The following is a 17,815-nucleotide window of genomic DNA, read 5'->3' on the forward strand; positions in this document are numbered from 1 at the left end:
TGCAAAGCAAAAGTTTCTCGTTTCAGCAGCAGTGAACTGATCCTCAAACACCCCCACAGAACAACAAAAAATGAACCTCCCAACTCCAAACGGTGATTTATTACTAGCTGGACTAAAATGATTATAATATTTGAGGCTGGATACAGTATCACTTACCTGGTAAAACTCCCTCAGCCATGTTTTCTGTAGATTTTCAGGCTGCAAAGAAAAGAGAAAAAAAAAGCCATTAGTGACATCATTAAGGATTTCTCTTACAATATCGTTGATCAGGGGCAAAATGTGTGTTTTTTCAAGTTTCAGGTGGGTCAGGTGAGAAAAAAAAAACCTTCTATACCTACTAGACTTCTGGGTAGTGTCTTAAGATTTCCTTCATTCTGGTTAAAGCAGATATGAGTTATCTACAAACCTGTTAGACCTAACCCTGACTTTCTCTCACTTTGGTCTATGAGTCAGAGATGGTAAATAGAGATTCAGATTAGAGAAATACATATACCCTATATGTACGTATGTACCTATTATATGCATCTTCTGACAGGAAGTTGCCTTCCTCCACTAACAGGATCTTCCTCTCAGGGTCACCAGTCACATGCTACAGGGCATCGACAAATCTCTCGCCTTGTCTTTCTCTTTCTTTTACCTTTTTTTGCTCTGTCTGTATCTGCCATTCCCCCTCTCTCTCTCTGTCTCTCTCTCTCTCTCTCTCTCTCTCTCTCCTCCGCTTTAAAAGGCTATTCCCAGGCCTGGACTTCATTTAGTTTGTGCGGTGGAAACAGAGACAGGGCCCTGGGCAGTCTACCATTTAAGGAGAGATCTCCCTATGTCGATAACTAGGTCGGATGAACGACTGGTGTATGTGTGTGTGTGTGTGTGTGTGTGTGTGTGTGTGTGTGTGTGTGTGTGCGCCTGTGTTTGTGTGTGTATTGGGAAGTTTGTCCTAATAAAACTAGCCTATAATAAGAATACGCAAGGGGATGTGCAGGCTCTGTTGGTATCTGTAACAAAGCCCTAATATATTACAGACATAGATGCATCCTTGGATGGCATCAAGGCACAACGCATATCAAATACCTGATTGCCATGACAACTTTATATAAAAACATTTTACGGTACTTACGTGACTTATATCAACTATCAAATTTTATTCTCATTGTAGTGCACTTGGTAGTTATACTCTGTTTAGCACTGAGGAATCAAATCCTCGTAAACATGAATATGTCTCTACATAGATGACCAACATTAATTGTATACAAGTGAGCATATGAATCATTGATTTACTTTGGAAATCACTCAAAACCTCCCAAGTAAGGGTGAAAAGGCCTTATAAGCCTGACAAACCACTGATAACTGATCTGAAATGTCAGCAGCCCAAAAAGTAGCACTATTGTCCTCTGTCTAAGGTAAATAGACTTAATGAGGGGAAAAGTATGAAAATGCAACATTAATGCAACATTACAAGATGTGAAAATCTGCAAAGCTGGTCACACTAAGTCACACTAACATCAACTAGTCAAGGTATGTTCCAGAAAAACGGAAAGTAAAAAAATAAAGTGAACGTTAGTTGAGAAGATTGACACCACTCTGGGTGTGTGTGTGAATTATTGAAGCTGAGCTGAGAGGTGTTTAAGACTGAAAGAAGAGAGAAAACAGATAGCAAAAGTTCAAAAGTGTATCTAAAGCAGTCTGTGTAAACAGTATACAAGCAGTTGTGTAAAAAAAAAAAAAAACAGCAATTTGTGGTTTTAGGGGAAGTTACAAACTGTAACATTATCTTGCTGAACAACAGTGTATCTGTTCACCCGACACGTCTGTGCACAGCATCTCCAGCTATACTGCTGGTTGCCAGGCAACCTCACTGTGAAAAAAAACTCCAGGAATTCACTGCACCCAGGCGTTACTCATTATAGCATGTAACTCCCCCTAAAACCCAAAATTCCATTGTCACATTTTTGTTTGTGTACAAATAAAATACGATATCAGTGACTCATAGTTAATAGCCGTTTCCCCCCCCCCCCTGCTTCCAGTCTTCAAGCTAAGCTAAGCTAAGATAAACTAAATGATCTAGATCTGCAGTTAAAGCACAGACACTAGTGGTATCAATCTTCTCATCTAACTCTAGTAAAGAAAAAGCAATTCTTAAAATGTTGAACCATCCCTTCAACATCAAAGAAGGAATTAACTGCAGACATTTGTTTTAGAAAGCAAGAATGAAGTGCACATTATTCCTCATAAGTCCAGAATGTATGAGAGTGACCTAAACATAGCACACCTGTATCTCCACAGATAAAACACTACTATACTGACACATTAATAAATGTGGTCAGGAGCTTATCCCTGATATATGCTGACATTTCCAGGGGCACCTAAATGTCTCAAGACATAGCAAGTGTGTGTGTGTGTGTGTGTGTGTGTGTGTGCACCATCGTCCCAGCCTCAGCCAGATCAGACAGAGCATAGGTCTATATAAGGACATAAGCACTGGACCTTGTCATTAGTCACATGGACAGAGGAAGAGAAAAAGAGAGCGAGACGGAGACAGGCACACAGAGGAACAGAAAGGCTCAAACCAGAGATTTGCCATCTGACCATCTCTGTTAATGTTGTAAAGAGCCGACCAGTCAGAAGTTTACATTTGACAGGTCAGACTGATGGGTGTTCCTGTTTTATGGCTCGGTACATGTAGAGGTTGTGTGTTTGAGTTGCAGGGCTTATTGGCAAGTGGTTCACCGAAACCACAAATATGATTCTGTGCACATTTCAAGTTTTGATCCTAATCCTATGAAGTGTGGGATCCCAGTGATCGTACCATACAGTAACATCACAGCCCTTGACGAATCATCCGGATATTTTTAGCTCTTTCCATCGGTTGTTTCTCCTAGGACCACTGTTAGCTGCACTCTCTGCAATTTCAAAGGTTTCCTGTGTATCACACTCACATCACACAGACACTCAGCAGTGCAGGGTGCAAGTGCGACAGATTTCTCTACATACAGTGTCTTTAAAAAAAAAAAAAATCTCACTGCAAGTGCACGAGTGGACCCTGCATGAACCAACACAGCGGTGGGGTGACTGCGGTATTGAGGCAATAAAACCATACTGTTAACACTTTTATAAACAAATCTTAAAAGTATCTCATCTGGGGAATACATGTCCTAGATCAACTCGACGTGAAGCAGAAAGAAAACAGCAGCTTGGTAGAAATGCATCCAGAGCTTTCTAGAGTGTTCAGATTTAGGTTGACCCGACTCTGATGTGCTGCCATTCTAGGAGACAGATGTTGACCTTGCCAGGGTGGCTCAGATGAGGACCAGCGGGGCCCTTAGAGACCCAGTGCCCTGTAGAGAAAGTAGGCTAATAGCAGGAAGGGAGCACAGACCAAGGCTTCTTGTCAGTGAGCTATATCCGTAGCCGCAGCACTTTGTCATCGCCCTCAGCTCATCAGAAGTTAATTTGCAGTTAATTAGAAAGTGGGGCTATACTGGCAGAGAGGTAAAAATAAACCCATACCCTCCCCAGCCTCTCCTCCACATACACCTCCTCTTTCCACTGGCAATTTCACTCGCTTAGTTCTCTCCACCTCCTCTCTCTTCTTTACCCATGCCTCTGTTTTCTCAATCGATGGCCTACTTTTCAGATAGTGTGGAGAACTAAGAGACTCTTCTCGGGTTTTTAGTGAAAATCTGTTTTAAATCCCAGTAGCCAAGAGGTAGATCTTAAGTGTTCGTGCCCGTTTGATAAGCATGACCGTAAAGTTTGGACTATGGACCAAACAGAGGCATCTTAAAATTGTCCACAGTCCACCAGCCAAAGAGTTAGAATCAAACAAATTTGCTTTGAACACAAACTCTACTCGGTAAGACTTCTTTAAATTTACATCACTTCCATTGCATTCAACATAGAGCTGTAAACAAAGTGGAAAGTGGAAAGTGGATTTCAATATGACAAGATACCTTTACCTTTTCAGTTTGATCTCTCAATAAAACCTGGCAACTTTGAACTGATCAGCTCTTCTTTTAACTGGGACGCCACATTACTTTCTGTGGGGACTGAGGGTAAGTATGACTTATCATCTTGTGACAAGATATTTGCCAAATTGCAAATGCCCAATCTTTGAATTTAACCAATAACAAAGCAAAGCAAAGCAAATGCAAAGCACTGTAGCTGGTCATGCTCTCCAAAATGCGGCATCACACAGAGTAGTTACATTCTACTATGTGAAAGACCTCAGACAAAACATTAAAGCTGCAACATTTTTGAGTTGATATACCTACATGTATCTTAAAAGGTCTGGTCACCCTTATCACAAAAAATAAATATCTTCAAACTTACCCCTAATAGTGTCAAACAATGTAGATAGTTTCAGTCTTATGTGTTCAGGTTACATGATACAGTATCTGCCACTGAAACTTACTACTGCTCAATGCAATAGAGTTAATTATTGTCCACTATATATATAGTCCCACTGAAACAGCGAAATGTGGATTATCCCAAGTAATCAGTGCATTGTTACCAGTCCCATTCTATTAAGATGGACTACTTAAGTTTGAAAGGCAAGGCAAAAGCAAAAGTAAAGATATGACTCCACAGCACCAGATGTGTGTGAGAAATCATGTTTTTTTGCGATTCTACTTAACTGACTTGTTCCCCTAAACCACAAAGCGACAGAGAATAACATGTTGTTGACAACGTGTTATTCTCTGTAATTAGGCCTCACTATTTGTAAATTGTCCTTATTTGCAAAAGTGTAATTCTTGTGTAAGGTGTGGTGACCTCTACCCAGAGGAAGTGATGAATTAAAACTTGTGGCAAAGGTTTTTGAGAAAATTATTCTCACAAGATAACTGTATAACTAGCATTGTAGGAATATTGTCAGCTCGTAGTCTGCTCTCAAAATGCTAACAATTTCATGCTCGGGGGTCATGACCTGAAGTGCACACACTGTTATCCCTTTGTGGCTCCTCAATGATGCATCCTTTAGCTGATGGTGTTGCAGCATTCCCCAAGCCCAGCGTGGTATTACAGAAGGCCATTTAAACTGAGATTGGTGGGGATATTACGTCAAAGGGCCGCCCCGTTAAAGACCCCTGTGGCGATCTGCTGGGAACACATGGCCACCACATGAGTTTCCTCCTTCTCCTCCTACTCCTCATACTCAGTAATCCTCATGCTGTTTTCTCTTGGCCTCCATTTCAACTTCAATATTATTATTTTCATTAGCTTCTGCTGATCCCTACGTTTGTCCATCCTCCCCGTCTTCTCTGGTTGTTATTTTGCTTCATCCTTAACAAATGTGCTATTCTCCCATTCCCAACAAGCGTGCCCAGCTCTCACTTTCTCAGACCAGAGCTGCGGGTCAGCATGGGGTAAGAGAAATACAGTTCAAGAAAAACTTTGCTCTGTAGCGTGCAACCTCTATAATTGAAAATACAGGAGTGGAAATGAGGTGTCTTAAAAAAGCAACAGTTGCTTGGTTACACCTGGCACTAATACTAGACACACACAGGTCTACCGCAGAAAAAAAAGCTGCATTTGACGTACAACTTACAAGCCAAGGTACAGTGCAGCTCTAATGTGGTTCTCTCCAGGCCCGTTTGGGACTGCAGGCAGACAGCACTGGATAATTTCAAAAGAAATGCTTGTGGGGAAGCGACTGAAAATAGAACAACCGTCTCTACATGTGTTCGAGTTTCTTTGAAGGACATCTTAAATGTAACATGCATGTGCCAGGTGGTGGATGCTTTTATCCGCGGTGGCTGACACACTGGTGTGAATGATGTGGGCTGATACAGGACGTATCTGAATGGAATATGCTGACAGTAGACATTTTGTGCCAATATTGAATACTACACAAAACAAAGCCATGGGTAGGAAGCTGAATGGTTGGTTGATTTCATATTAAAATCACAAACTGAATTAATACAATTTTCAAATCGCAAGAGCTATTATTAAAATTACATTACATGGTAACTTCTTAACCCGCTGTAAAAGGTGAAAGTTTTGGTGACCATTTAATCAAGTGATATGACGCTTTGATCCACACTGAAATATCTCGACAACAATTGAAATTATGTACAGACATTCATGTTCCCCAGAGGATGTATCCTACAGACTTTGGTGATCCCCAACGTGTAACTAAGGTGTAAAAGTATTTCTTAGTTTTAAAAAAAAAAAAAAAGTGCTACCACAGCTCTTTACTGTTAAATTTGTAAAGTCAGCAGAGTCATACTCAACCCTAATACCTTTTCCATTTTAGCAGCGTGAAGGCAGTAGTGTGAATGGCAAATATTTCAATTATGTAGGAAGATTATATTTGTCGGAGCCCAAACATCACAATTGTTGCACCTAGTTGCCCAGTGGTAGCAAAACTTGCATTAGTGCCATGCACTGCAAATTCAGCATAGTCTCAAATTGTTTTGTTTTGAAGCCATCCATGTCAAGTTGGATATGCAAAATAACTGCCAGGATGACCTTTCAGAGAACCGAATGAAAAGCATCCTTTTAAGCACATATTCAGTGAGTCGTGTCCAAACTGAGTAGACAAACTATGAGCTAGGCATTATAAGAAGATACACAACCTTTCTTTCAAATCATAACCACCTCATTTGCCTTTCAAAATGAGAGAATAAACCAGTGACAGCTTTGACTACTAGGAAGGCTTGGAATGTTTCTCCAAACCGCCATCACTCACAAAAAAATCTTTTTATAGAGACTCCCTACAAACCTGTGATATTGTTCCAAACCAACTCAATTATAGCCATTATCTCTTAATAATAGGATTTTATTTCCGTGTAAACAACGCAAACAACCTGACTAATAACAATGAAAAGCTGCCAGCTGCTAGATCACAAACAAATACTTAAATACAGATGTTAAAGTGTAGCAGTGGCAGTGTGCAGAGGCCTTTCACATCAAAGCCCTGTTTTTCTTCGACCCTAGTGGCACAGCTCTTGTGCATGGGCAGCGTGTGTGTTATGTGTGTTGACAGACTGTTAGAAAGGAGGTTATTGGCTTTCAGGGGAGCAGGCAGCTGCCTAAAAATACCCTGCCTAGATGGAGGCCATCGACTGCGGGAGGGGATGGGAGGAAGGAGAGCAGCTGGAGAATCAGCAGGGGAATCGGCCAATTGGCTGGCCCAGTGTCCGCCAACAGGTTCCTGCCGATGTCACTTTCCCTAACAACTGTGCTTCACAGTTGCTCTGCGGTGGCTGGATGACGCAGAGGTGCGTCCCTTCAGTGTTTTATGTAACTCCACATCAAAGAGGCTCATTATGGAATTAATTAGAGCAAAGCCACATTAAGAAAACACTGAATTAGACCTTGCTCCCGAGACATGTCTTTACCCTTGTGGAGGATAAGGTACGAAGGAGGGTCAAGCCATCAGTAGTGCTTGTTGGATCTAAAAGTGTTTGAAATCCCCCCCTTTGCCCACACCGTCTATACATCAGAATTAGGAGGGCTGCATCCTATAATTTGTTCAACTTTCAGAAACAAACAAGCAAACTTTTTGTCATTCTTCACAAAACTACTTCTGTTCATGTGTACAGCCGTGTGCAACACCATGATCGTCTTTGCAGACAGACTGAAAATGTTCGTCGTTATCCCCAATTGAACAATTATCGCATTTCGTCCTTCAACAGGCTTTTCACCCCGCCTTAAGAGTTTGGTCTTTGGAACAGCTATGGACTATTTGTCTTTTAGACATGGTCAGACAACACTTTGAACAAACTAGTTCATTTGAAGCATACCCCAGCCTTTAGACTGGTATGGAGGAGAGTTGGACAGATTTTCAAACAACAATGTCAGTACTACCCTCAAAATTTAGACGCTTATATGCAAATGTCATCAAGCTCCAATAAGGTATGGGTGAATAGGTGTCAGTACACTGTGACATTACTGGTGGGACTGGTGGTGACCAGTACAACAGAGCACACCTTTAGCTACATCAACCACACCCAGCACCCAGGGGTAAAATGGACTTTCAACCATACAGGGCAGTGCAACACTGCTTTTCAGCCCGGTGTTAAGTTACTCTTTCAAAACTATATTAACTATAAACTTTAAATTTACAGTTTTGGTTTGGTCTCAGATGAGCTATACATTTACATCAGCTCCACCGCTGTTCCTGAGGAAGGCAGCTATATCAGGTGCAATTTCCAACCAGATCAAATATGCTTGATATTTGCAATCATGTCACACCAATAAACTTTCAGCATTGGCTGCATCCCATCATTTACCAGCATGTCAAGTGTGTGATCACTGAATGTTGATGCAAAGTTTATCTCATGATATTTTTAATTTAGTAAGTAACCACGACTAAATAAGGTCATATAGTATCGGTTTCAGTTTGTTTCATTAAGCTTTTTTGCTCAACCAATCATTTCTCTCATGCACTTCTTTAGTAGCAATGAACTCCTGAGCATGTTTACGTACCTTTCACCTAATGCATGCTGGGAAAGGTTACACACCCTCATGACCCTGAACAGAAAGATGATGTTGTAGAGAATGCATGATGGAGTTCTTGTTTCTCAAAGTTTTGTTAAAAGCTTTTCTACCCTGCTATGAAAAAAAAAGATTCTGGAGAAAAATGTATACATTTTTTCTGACTGTATTACACGGGCTTCATACCAGCCACTCTAGGATGGATGAGGAGGAATCAGAGGACAAGTGCAGGTGAGGATAAAGTACTGAGAGCTTTGAGAGGGATAGACTGCTGACAGAGGCTGGATGGTGTACATTTTACTAATAATAATTTCATACTAAGAAAACAGCTCACAGTCATTTACCACAAGACCACAAAACCTTATGTGCAAAAAAAAAAGAAAAAGTATATGCTCAGCATAAACAGAATCATAGCTGCAGGGAAGATGCAGCAGTGCAATAGTGAACAAAGAAAATCAGAAAAGTAGTATTCATATAAATGCACTCACACCCACCCATTTTAGTGTGAATCAAGACTGCAATCAGCTGGGATTTATGTAGATTGAGTGTCATCAGAAAACAGGAAATTACAGCACTCAGAGCAACCACAGCTGTGTGGTTGGAAAGCCTTTTCCTCACTGCGTGAGACTGCAGTGCACTCACTACCATTCAAAAGCTCACACACCTTTTAGATGGATGGATATCTGTTGAGAGGGACACTTACAGTAAAGGCTCAGACTTCTAAATAAATCATTTCATCAGGCATTTCTATCACAGTAGACAACATTTCTGTACACATTCACAGTTTACTATTCATAAGAAGCAGATGAAAATCAAGTATAATTATCTCATAAATTACGTCTCACTGTAAAACTCAATAGTGAAAAGTGTTCACATGCAATACACGCTAGGCTTAAAGGAAGCCCGGGAACTGACAGAATAGTGTGAGCTCTCCCACTCACACCTCTGCCATGTGTTACTCAACACAGACAGCAAACTCCCTGCAACAATATGATGCAGAGAGCTTCTGTACTGTACTTCACTACCTCTTTAGTGGGATGTCAAACAGGAACCTTGAAGATATGGCAATTTCCAGCGAAAGCACTAAAGAAAGGGAGGGGGAGGGTGACTAAGCATTTATGTGTGTAACTCTCATGTACGCTGTACGAGGTTAGAATTTGACGGATGGTGCAAGGACATCTTATGCAATGTTATTCTCATTTACTGGGCTTAGATTCATTTCATTCAACGCTAACATTTCATTAAATTATATTCTTTATGTATCAAATTTGCAAAGAATTACATAAACTGTAAGTGCCTTTAAAATGATGTCAAAATGTGCCTATCAAACAAATGTTAACCATTACTGCAGAGTTACAAAGCAGTAGATTCAAACTGCAATAACATCCATGCATGCTGCAAATGAATGTTTCCTCATGCTGCATCTATGTCAACCCCACAGGTATTGCATGATAATGCATACACCCAGGTGCTGTACTATGAAATGTGGGTTGTTGTTAATGTGGCAAATCAAAACAGAACTGCACAACTTATAGACACACACTAAACCAAAAATGTGCCAAACCACAGGCCACTGGCTTCCCAGCTGCTGTGGCGCTAACTAAAGAAATAGAAGTTGAATTAGATAATGTAGCCAAGCCGACTGCAATTGATGCAAATGATTCAAGCGTCAATATCAAGGTTGTCAGAATCAATATAGATTTTAATTTCACTGCAGAGTACATGTAAGCGTGTGTGTGTGTATAAAAAAAGGTCAGGCACATGCAGCACTCCACAAAAATCAGGACATGTCATCACAAGACGCCTAAAAATAATCCACTGGAGGTTTGTCAAGCCCTTTGTGGAGGAGCCACTTAAAGTCATACTCCACTCACAATCAACCTTTAAACTATCAAATATTCACCTATAGCAGCTGTGAAAAAAATTGCATCTAAATGAGGAACAGAGGTTGTGGTCTGACTGTGGTTACAATGCATTTAAATAATGGATGGGGAAAGTGGAAAAGCAACACTTGCCCCTCCCTTGTTGCCACCACTGAGGTGCCCTTGAGCAAGGCCCTTAATCCCAACTGCTCCAGTGGAGCGGCTCAATGGCAAGCAGATCACACTGTGGTTGTACTGAGCAGCTTCTAGGTGTGAATGTGTGTAACTGAGTGAATGTGATCAGGGCGTTCCTGCAAAAGAGAGGCTTCCTCTCCGTGAGACTTCCCTGAATAAATAAAGCTTAAAAAAATAGTGGCCAGTTTACAAAGCAAAATAATATAACGTTCAAATAAACTTATCAAAATACTCCTGAAACATAATCCGCCTCCCTGCTATCACTCCATATATCCAGTATGTTCTAAACTGTCATATTTTTGCTACTATGAGGCTAAAGCCATTGTTTTGGTCTCAAGCCGGTCAAGCTGACCAGGACATTCCCCATTCAAAACATTATCAGTAGTGTCAGGACAAGACATTTTCAACAGAATAACATACTGAGACAATGAAAATGTGCCTTCCATTCACAATTTATAATCACAAAGGAGTCTAGTGAGAATTAGAATTAACTAAAACTTTACTTTTGTTACACTAATAACAATAACTAAGACACTGGATACCGACTGGTCAGAGCTAGGGGTGTAACGATCCATTGATCTGGATCGATGTATCGGTTCAATGATCAACGATCCAATATCATCGATGCAAAGTGAAACATCGACCCATCTCATCATCTTTAAGATACTTTATTTTGAAATTCCCATGGCACGCCTGTGTCACCATTTCCATCCCAGTGAGCCTCCTTCCTAAAAATTGAAACAGTGCTAGCGCCAGGCACATAATGGCAAGCCGCCAAGAAAAAGACAATGTGGATATGTACTCCCCTCTTGGGAATAAATCAGCGGTGTGGAAATATTTTCGGATTTCAGAGAAAAGACAGGTCAACAGACAAAGCACATGCCGTATGCAAACAATGAAATTACGAGCTAAAATACTCAGGAAACACAACGAACCTGGCCAGGAACCTTAAAAAGAAACACAACATTGACCCCTGTGCTAGCATTAACACGTCAGATGCTTGCTCACCAGCTTTGACCAGCATTTTTCCGAAGTACAACTCTAAAAGAGCGATGAGTATCACAGCTGCTGTTTCATATTTCATTTGCAAATACATGAGGCCTTCCAGTGTTGTCGAGAACAACGGTTTTCATGAGCTACTGCAGACTCTGGAGCAGAAATATGCAATCCCGTCGAGACAGCGCTTCAGTGAAACTTGCATATCGAGTCTGTACAGTCAAGTTAAAGATGGTAAATGGGCTGCATTTATAAAGCGCCTTTCTAGTCTTCCAACCATTCAAAATGCTTTACACTACATGCCAACATTCACCCATTCACACACACATTCATATGCTGACTGCAGAGACTGCCATGCAAGGTGCCAACCTGCTCATCAGGAGGAGTTTCTAATGCTCTACTGCTCACACCCACACACTGATGGCACAGCTTTCAGGAGCAATTTGGGGTTCAGTATCTCACCACAAGGACACTTCAACATGCAGACTGGAGGAGCCATGGGTCAAATCACCAATCCTCCAACTAGTGGATGACCTGCTCTACCTCTGAGCCACAGCCGCCCCAAAAGATGAGATTAAACGTGAGTTAATGAACGCAGAATGAGTCTCTATCACTACAGATGGATGGATGTCATGTACAACAGATGCCTATGTAACTGTGACCTGTCTTCATATTGACACCGACTGGCGAAGGAAGAATTCTGTTCTTCAGGCACATATTTTGACACACACGGGCAAATCTTGGGACAGCTTTGAAAGAAGCCTGTGAGGAGTGGTATATACACGATAAAAAACCTGCGCTTGTAACAGATAACGCCACCAGCATGTCCCTAGCCGGAGTAGAGACAAATCTGTCACCCCACATCAAATGCTTGGGACATATTATAAACACAGAAAGGCCTTAAGTGTGCTGGTGTTGCACGTCTTCTGGGCAGAGTGAGACGGGTCGTGTCATTTTTCCACCACAGCACGGTAGCAACCACAGTTTTGAAAGAGAAGCAGAAGTTGCTTGGAATTCCAGAACATGAACTGTTCCAGCGTATGCTCATGTCTTGTTTTACTTTGTTTGACATGTTGGATCGTTTTTTGGAGCAACAAGCTGCAGCGTGTGCTTCACTCCTGGACAGAAAACTAAGGAAACGCGCAAATGATGTTAATACACTCAACAAAAGTAACATGACCGCAGCTGAAGACTTGGTTAAGCTACTGGTACCAGTGAAAAGTGCCACCACCATCATGGGTGAGGGAGATCCTCCCACTGTGTCTATCATTGCACCACTTGAAGATAAATTGTTGGAGCATTTCAGTAACTCAGGGGAAGACTCCACTTTCGTAACAGAAATGAAGCAGACTAGGGTCAGGGAGCTTGATGTGCAGAAGTCCTGCATAGAGTATCTGCCATTTGTAAGTGGGGAGGAGAGAGATGCTACTTTCCAGTGTCTCATATGTGAGGCTGCAGAGCTGTAGGACTAGAAGGTAGGATCATATTTTTTTGTCTAGTTTTGGTAATGTTTTAGAAATACAAACATTATTCATGATGAATAATATAATCATTACTTCTTTTAGTGTTGAAATGCTTTCCATTTGTTACTCTGTGTATGTGTGTGTGGAACGTGTTGTTGACTCAATGTTATAAACAAGTGAATGAGTTAAATCATAATCAGCTAACAAGTGTCTGAAGTGCACACAAAAGGTATTTTGTCTTCTGAAATAATTTAGTCTTGTGTTTTGTGTCACTTTAGAATACGTTCTCGCTTCCAAGATGTCAAAGGCATTTCAAGATCTCTTCGGTGACACATTCTGCACTGTGGACCCTAGCCTGACTGACAGGACCTCCAGAGAGCTAGCCCATGCTGAAGTTGCTATGTATAAAGACACTGCATCTTTGATCCTGGGAGGTAATGTGTTAATGTGGTAGGTAATGTGGTGGTCAACAGACTGAGTTTCCTCTCCTGGTAAACCTTGCCAAAACATACCTTTGCATTCCAGGTACTCATTTCCCCCTCTGAGCGTGAATTTAGCACTGCAGGTTACATTTTCCGTTCAGAACGCAGCGTTTTGTCTCCTGAACATGTTGATCAGTTTGTTTTTTTGAAGAAAAACCTCCAAAGACGAACACTGAAGGACATACTTGACTAGAGATCCCATAGTGAGCCAATGAGCTGTAATCAAACTACTGATGACTACACTTTGTTCTAACAACTGAAATGTATTGATGTAAAGGTTAAGTGGTGACCTTGGTTCTAACTGTTAAAAATATATTGTTTATGAGACACTAAATATGAGTGAAGGTCTAAACAAAAATCCTACTTCAATGTGTAAAAAATGGTAACTTAAAGTTCTTTCAGTTTTGTTTTATAGGATGTGAAAATTGTAATGATCAATATCTCTAAACCACTGAGCACAAAGATAGAACCTTGTAAATCCAAGGTGATGACGCACTGATGTGCATGGTTTATGTTCACAATTGAAAGGTCATCCATGGCTCTTTAATTTAACTAATAAAAAACATTTGCACTTAAACATGAGAAATGTGGCACTTTATAGTGAACAACAGGAGGTCTGTTTTTACTCTTTTTTACAGTATTAAAAAGAATAGATTGTTTTCCATTAAAATGTCCGGAAGAGCTCAGTAATAAACAAATCATATTTTAGTTGCTTCTTGTAAGTTGATATAAATGTAAGTGATTATATTAAATGGGCATATAATATCGTCTCATATCAATCGCAGGCCCATACGCTTTTATTTCTTTCCGCAATTATCTACGAAATACAAGGGAATCTATGAATCATCAAATGTGATTCTGTTTCTGGGTGTGTGTTTCTGTATACAGTAGAAAAATGGGTGACTAAATAACAGGGAAACTCATCACCACTGAGAGGAAGGGTGTGTCTGGTGTTTTAGATGCCACCCAGACCCACCACATTGTAATTACAAGTCACAAACCACACGCAGATAAAGACTATCCATACTGCGAGGGCCTGCTGAGTCTCCCTTTGATCCACACTGAGGTTTGTTTCCTAACCCTGCTTACTGTATCTCGGTTGTTCAGTAGGGACTACGTGGGTAATTTAATGCACATGATCATAATACAAATGACAAACTGGTGCTATAAATCTGTCTTCTATTTTGGTGGTCACAGAGAATAACCACCACAACAATTTCCAAACTCAATACATTTTCCGAACATTATCTCTTGACTGACTTGATCTCGGGTGGCGTCGTTTATTGCTTTTTATGGATCTATTAACTCTGGGCTCCAACCCTTGGATATTAGAAGCGTATTACATTTGCAACATTTTCAATGATTCCAACGAGGACTTGCCCTGAATTTAGCCCAATAATGACTGGCTCTGGTCTGAAGCAAGGTTTTCCCTAATGTTTCATGCTTATTCTGAGTAACAAGGGATAATATGCCAGCAGGAAACAAGGCCAAAATCTATTCAGAGAATAAATTCTGCTGTGTGGGTTATTTGCTGCAGCTAAATGGCTATATAACCTAGCCTATTCTGAGTTTAGGGCAAAGGGTATGGTGGTAACTTAAAATAGATTCCCAATACTTTTCACACCTGTCAAAAAAGGACAAAACTATCCTGACCAACTCCTCCGTACCTTTTAAAGATGTTAATTAATGAACTCAAGTTTGTTTTTAACAGGGTACAAAGATGAGGTTTTTTTCTACTTCTGACATCAACAGGTAGAATGCTGACGGCATGCCATCTTGTCCTTTAAAAAGACGAAGTGCAGAAAAGTGTCCTTGAGCAAGGCTCTTTCATACTTGTGTGTGAAGCAGCTCATCAGCAGTGAAAGGCCGAGGCTGGAGCAAAGAACATCCACGTCTGAATGAACGCAACTCTTCTGGAAAAGAAATAAAAACTCAACTTTTACAAGCACCAGACACTTTCCTGAAGAATCAAACAACGTTCCACATGGCATCAAGTAATTGAAAGATCTAATAAAATGCGGCATAGGCCTGGTTACTGTCACTGTAAGTAGAACATCTTATTCACTCAAACAATAACCTGCGAAGGCTCTCAAGCACAAGGGCATGGAAGCCTTCTGCATTACAAGGAAAATGAGAAAATCTGAAACTGTGCTATGCTGAGGTTTTCTACATAAACATTCATAGATCAGTAGGGCAACCGCTAAGAAAACTGGGAGGATTTCTTATTGTTTTGAGTCGAGAATGCATTCCATGTGAGATTTAAAAGCTATGTCAGATGCAATGCTGAAGGTTAATCCTTATGTTTACTTTGCTCCTGCCAGGGTAATTCAACAGAGAGAGCAGAAACGGTAGCTATGCTGCAGAATAAGTCACATCATCAAGGCGCCCAACAACGAGTGTATCTGCACAATATTTATAATGCCTAAAATCTTGGCAGTGATTTTCTAAAAATAACTCCATCGTCATTATCAGTCCTTTTCCCAAGAACCTTTGGGACTTCCCTAAAAGTTACAGACTGGCTTCTACTTTCTGACTTCTTTGGCTGCTTCACTCATTTATTTTTCTTCTATGAAGAATATGAACATGTGAAGACAGAGGAGCTGTTTCAGCAGTTGGTGGTGACTGGTCAGAGTTTCGGTTTTAATAAAATACAACTTCAGGTATTTGTAAGATCCTTAGAGAAAAGTAAGGATCAAAGACTTCAGCAACATTTTCAGTATTAACTTTATTATGAGACCAAAACGTTTCAGCCTATGGCTTTCCTTCATCAGGGTCAACGGTGCAGCCTTCATCAGATGACTAACAAAATAGTAGTAGTAACAGTAGTAGTAAATAAACTAAAATTATGTTGTGTTGCTGGAGTTTGGATCCTTCAGAGCTGCGTTTTTTTGGCCATATGAGAACATGTGACAAGGAGCAGGGGATTCCCAAAAGTCTCAAATCCAAAAAGTTGCGCAACTGAAAAATGGACACAAGCATGTAGAGCTGCAACATTTAGTCAATTAATCTTTTAGTCAATCAACAGAAACTTAACTGGAATTTTAAATAATGATTCATTTTCAAGAACTATTCTCTAGTTGCAGCTTCTCCAATGTGATGATTTGCTGTTTTTTTAATCACTGTAAATGGAATATGTCAGAGTTTTGGACTGTTGGTTGTACATTTGAAATGGAGTGTGAAATTGAAAGTGTAATTAAAAGCTTTTTCTGGAATTTTCGACCACATTTTGTGGCCTTCAGCGGATTTTGCTCAGACTAATGAAGACCATGAAATGCCTTTTGGTTTTTTTTTTGTTGTTTTTGATTTTTGTCAAAGAAATTTCACATTTGACTCTCGGAAACTGTGATGGGCAATTTTACTTTTTTTTTTTGTATATTTTGTAGACTAAACAATTCATCAGTTAATCTGGAAAATAATTGGCAGATGAACTGGTAATGAAAATGATTGTTAGTTGCAGCCCTAGATATTTACATTTACATTTATTCAGACACAATAATTCTACCTGGCCTCATTCTATTTGCATTGACATGGACAGTACATCATATAATCAGTTTTTGACATTCTGATCTTCTGGACTTTATTTTTTATCCATCACCTTCTGACCAATGAAACACAGCCAGTCAAATCACCCTTTATTTAAATTCACCCTGAAGGACAATGCTCATTACCATATTAACCATACTTACAAAGAACTTTCTAAATATGCAAGGACAAGACATTCAGCAACACATTTGACCATTACCACTACAATAAACATTAGAATACAGTATTACTACACAGCTGCCCACTAATAACTCTGTCTACAGAATAGTGGTGTAACGGTTCATGTATTCGTCCCGAAGCGTTCGGTACAAGATGTTCAGTATGATATGCAACTTTCCCGTGTTCGGTACGCTCCCTGACCCAAACAACTACTGTCAAAATAGTTTAATAATCCAGTTATTGCGACGTACGGAACCATAATTCTAGTGCTTGAATTCTACCCAGAACGTTTTGGCAGTGCACCATTTAGCTGTAGCCTGCTAATGGATGTATGCCCACCAGCTTAGCCAAGTTACCCTGGTTACCCATGCTCATGTAGTGTCGCTGCCGACATTATTATTAAAATATGGACCGTTATCTCTGTATTTAAACAATACCACGTCTCCCTCGTCCCACTCCCCTCTCTGTGACAGTCAGCTTTGAGTGAAGCCGTTCAGAACAACTATAAACACATTTGATTTCCAACGTGGTCGGACAACACATTGTGAGCAAAAAACTGCTGTCAGCAGGTATTCTGACTCCTTGCAGGAAACAGAAAGGTTATTATCTTTTTCCACTGCAGCACAACTAAACTCTTTCAGTAATAGTTTCCACTGCAGCAACTAAACGGTTTCAGTAA

At 40.4% G+C, this 17,815-nt stretch overlaps 1 protein-coding gene across 1 annotated transcript in view; it reads right to left on the reverse strand.

The window, feature by feature from the left end:
• LOC121911885 (inositol polyphosphate-5-phosphatase A) overlaps nt 1-17,815 on the reverse strand; it is a 148,359-nt gene that overhangs the window by 106,128 nt on the left and 24,416 nt on the right. The window contains exon 2 of the mRNA XM_042433815.1: nt 157-198. Within this exon, the coding sequence (XP_042289749.1) occupies nt 157-198 (42 nt within the window). The remainder of the gene's footprint in view (nt 1-156; nt 199-17,815) is intronic.

This window comes from Thunnus maccoyii, chromosome 14 (assembly GCF_910596095.1).
Source record: "Thunnus maccoyii chromosome 14, fThuMac1.1, whole genome shotgun sequence".
Classification (NCBI taxonomy): domain Eukaryota; kingdom Metazoa; phylum Chordata; class Actinopteri; order Scombriformes; family Scombridae; genus Thunnus; species Thunnus maccoyii.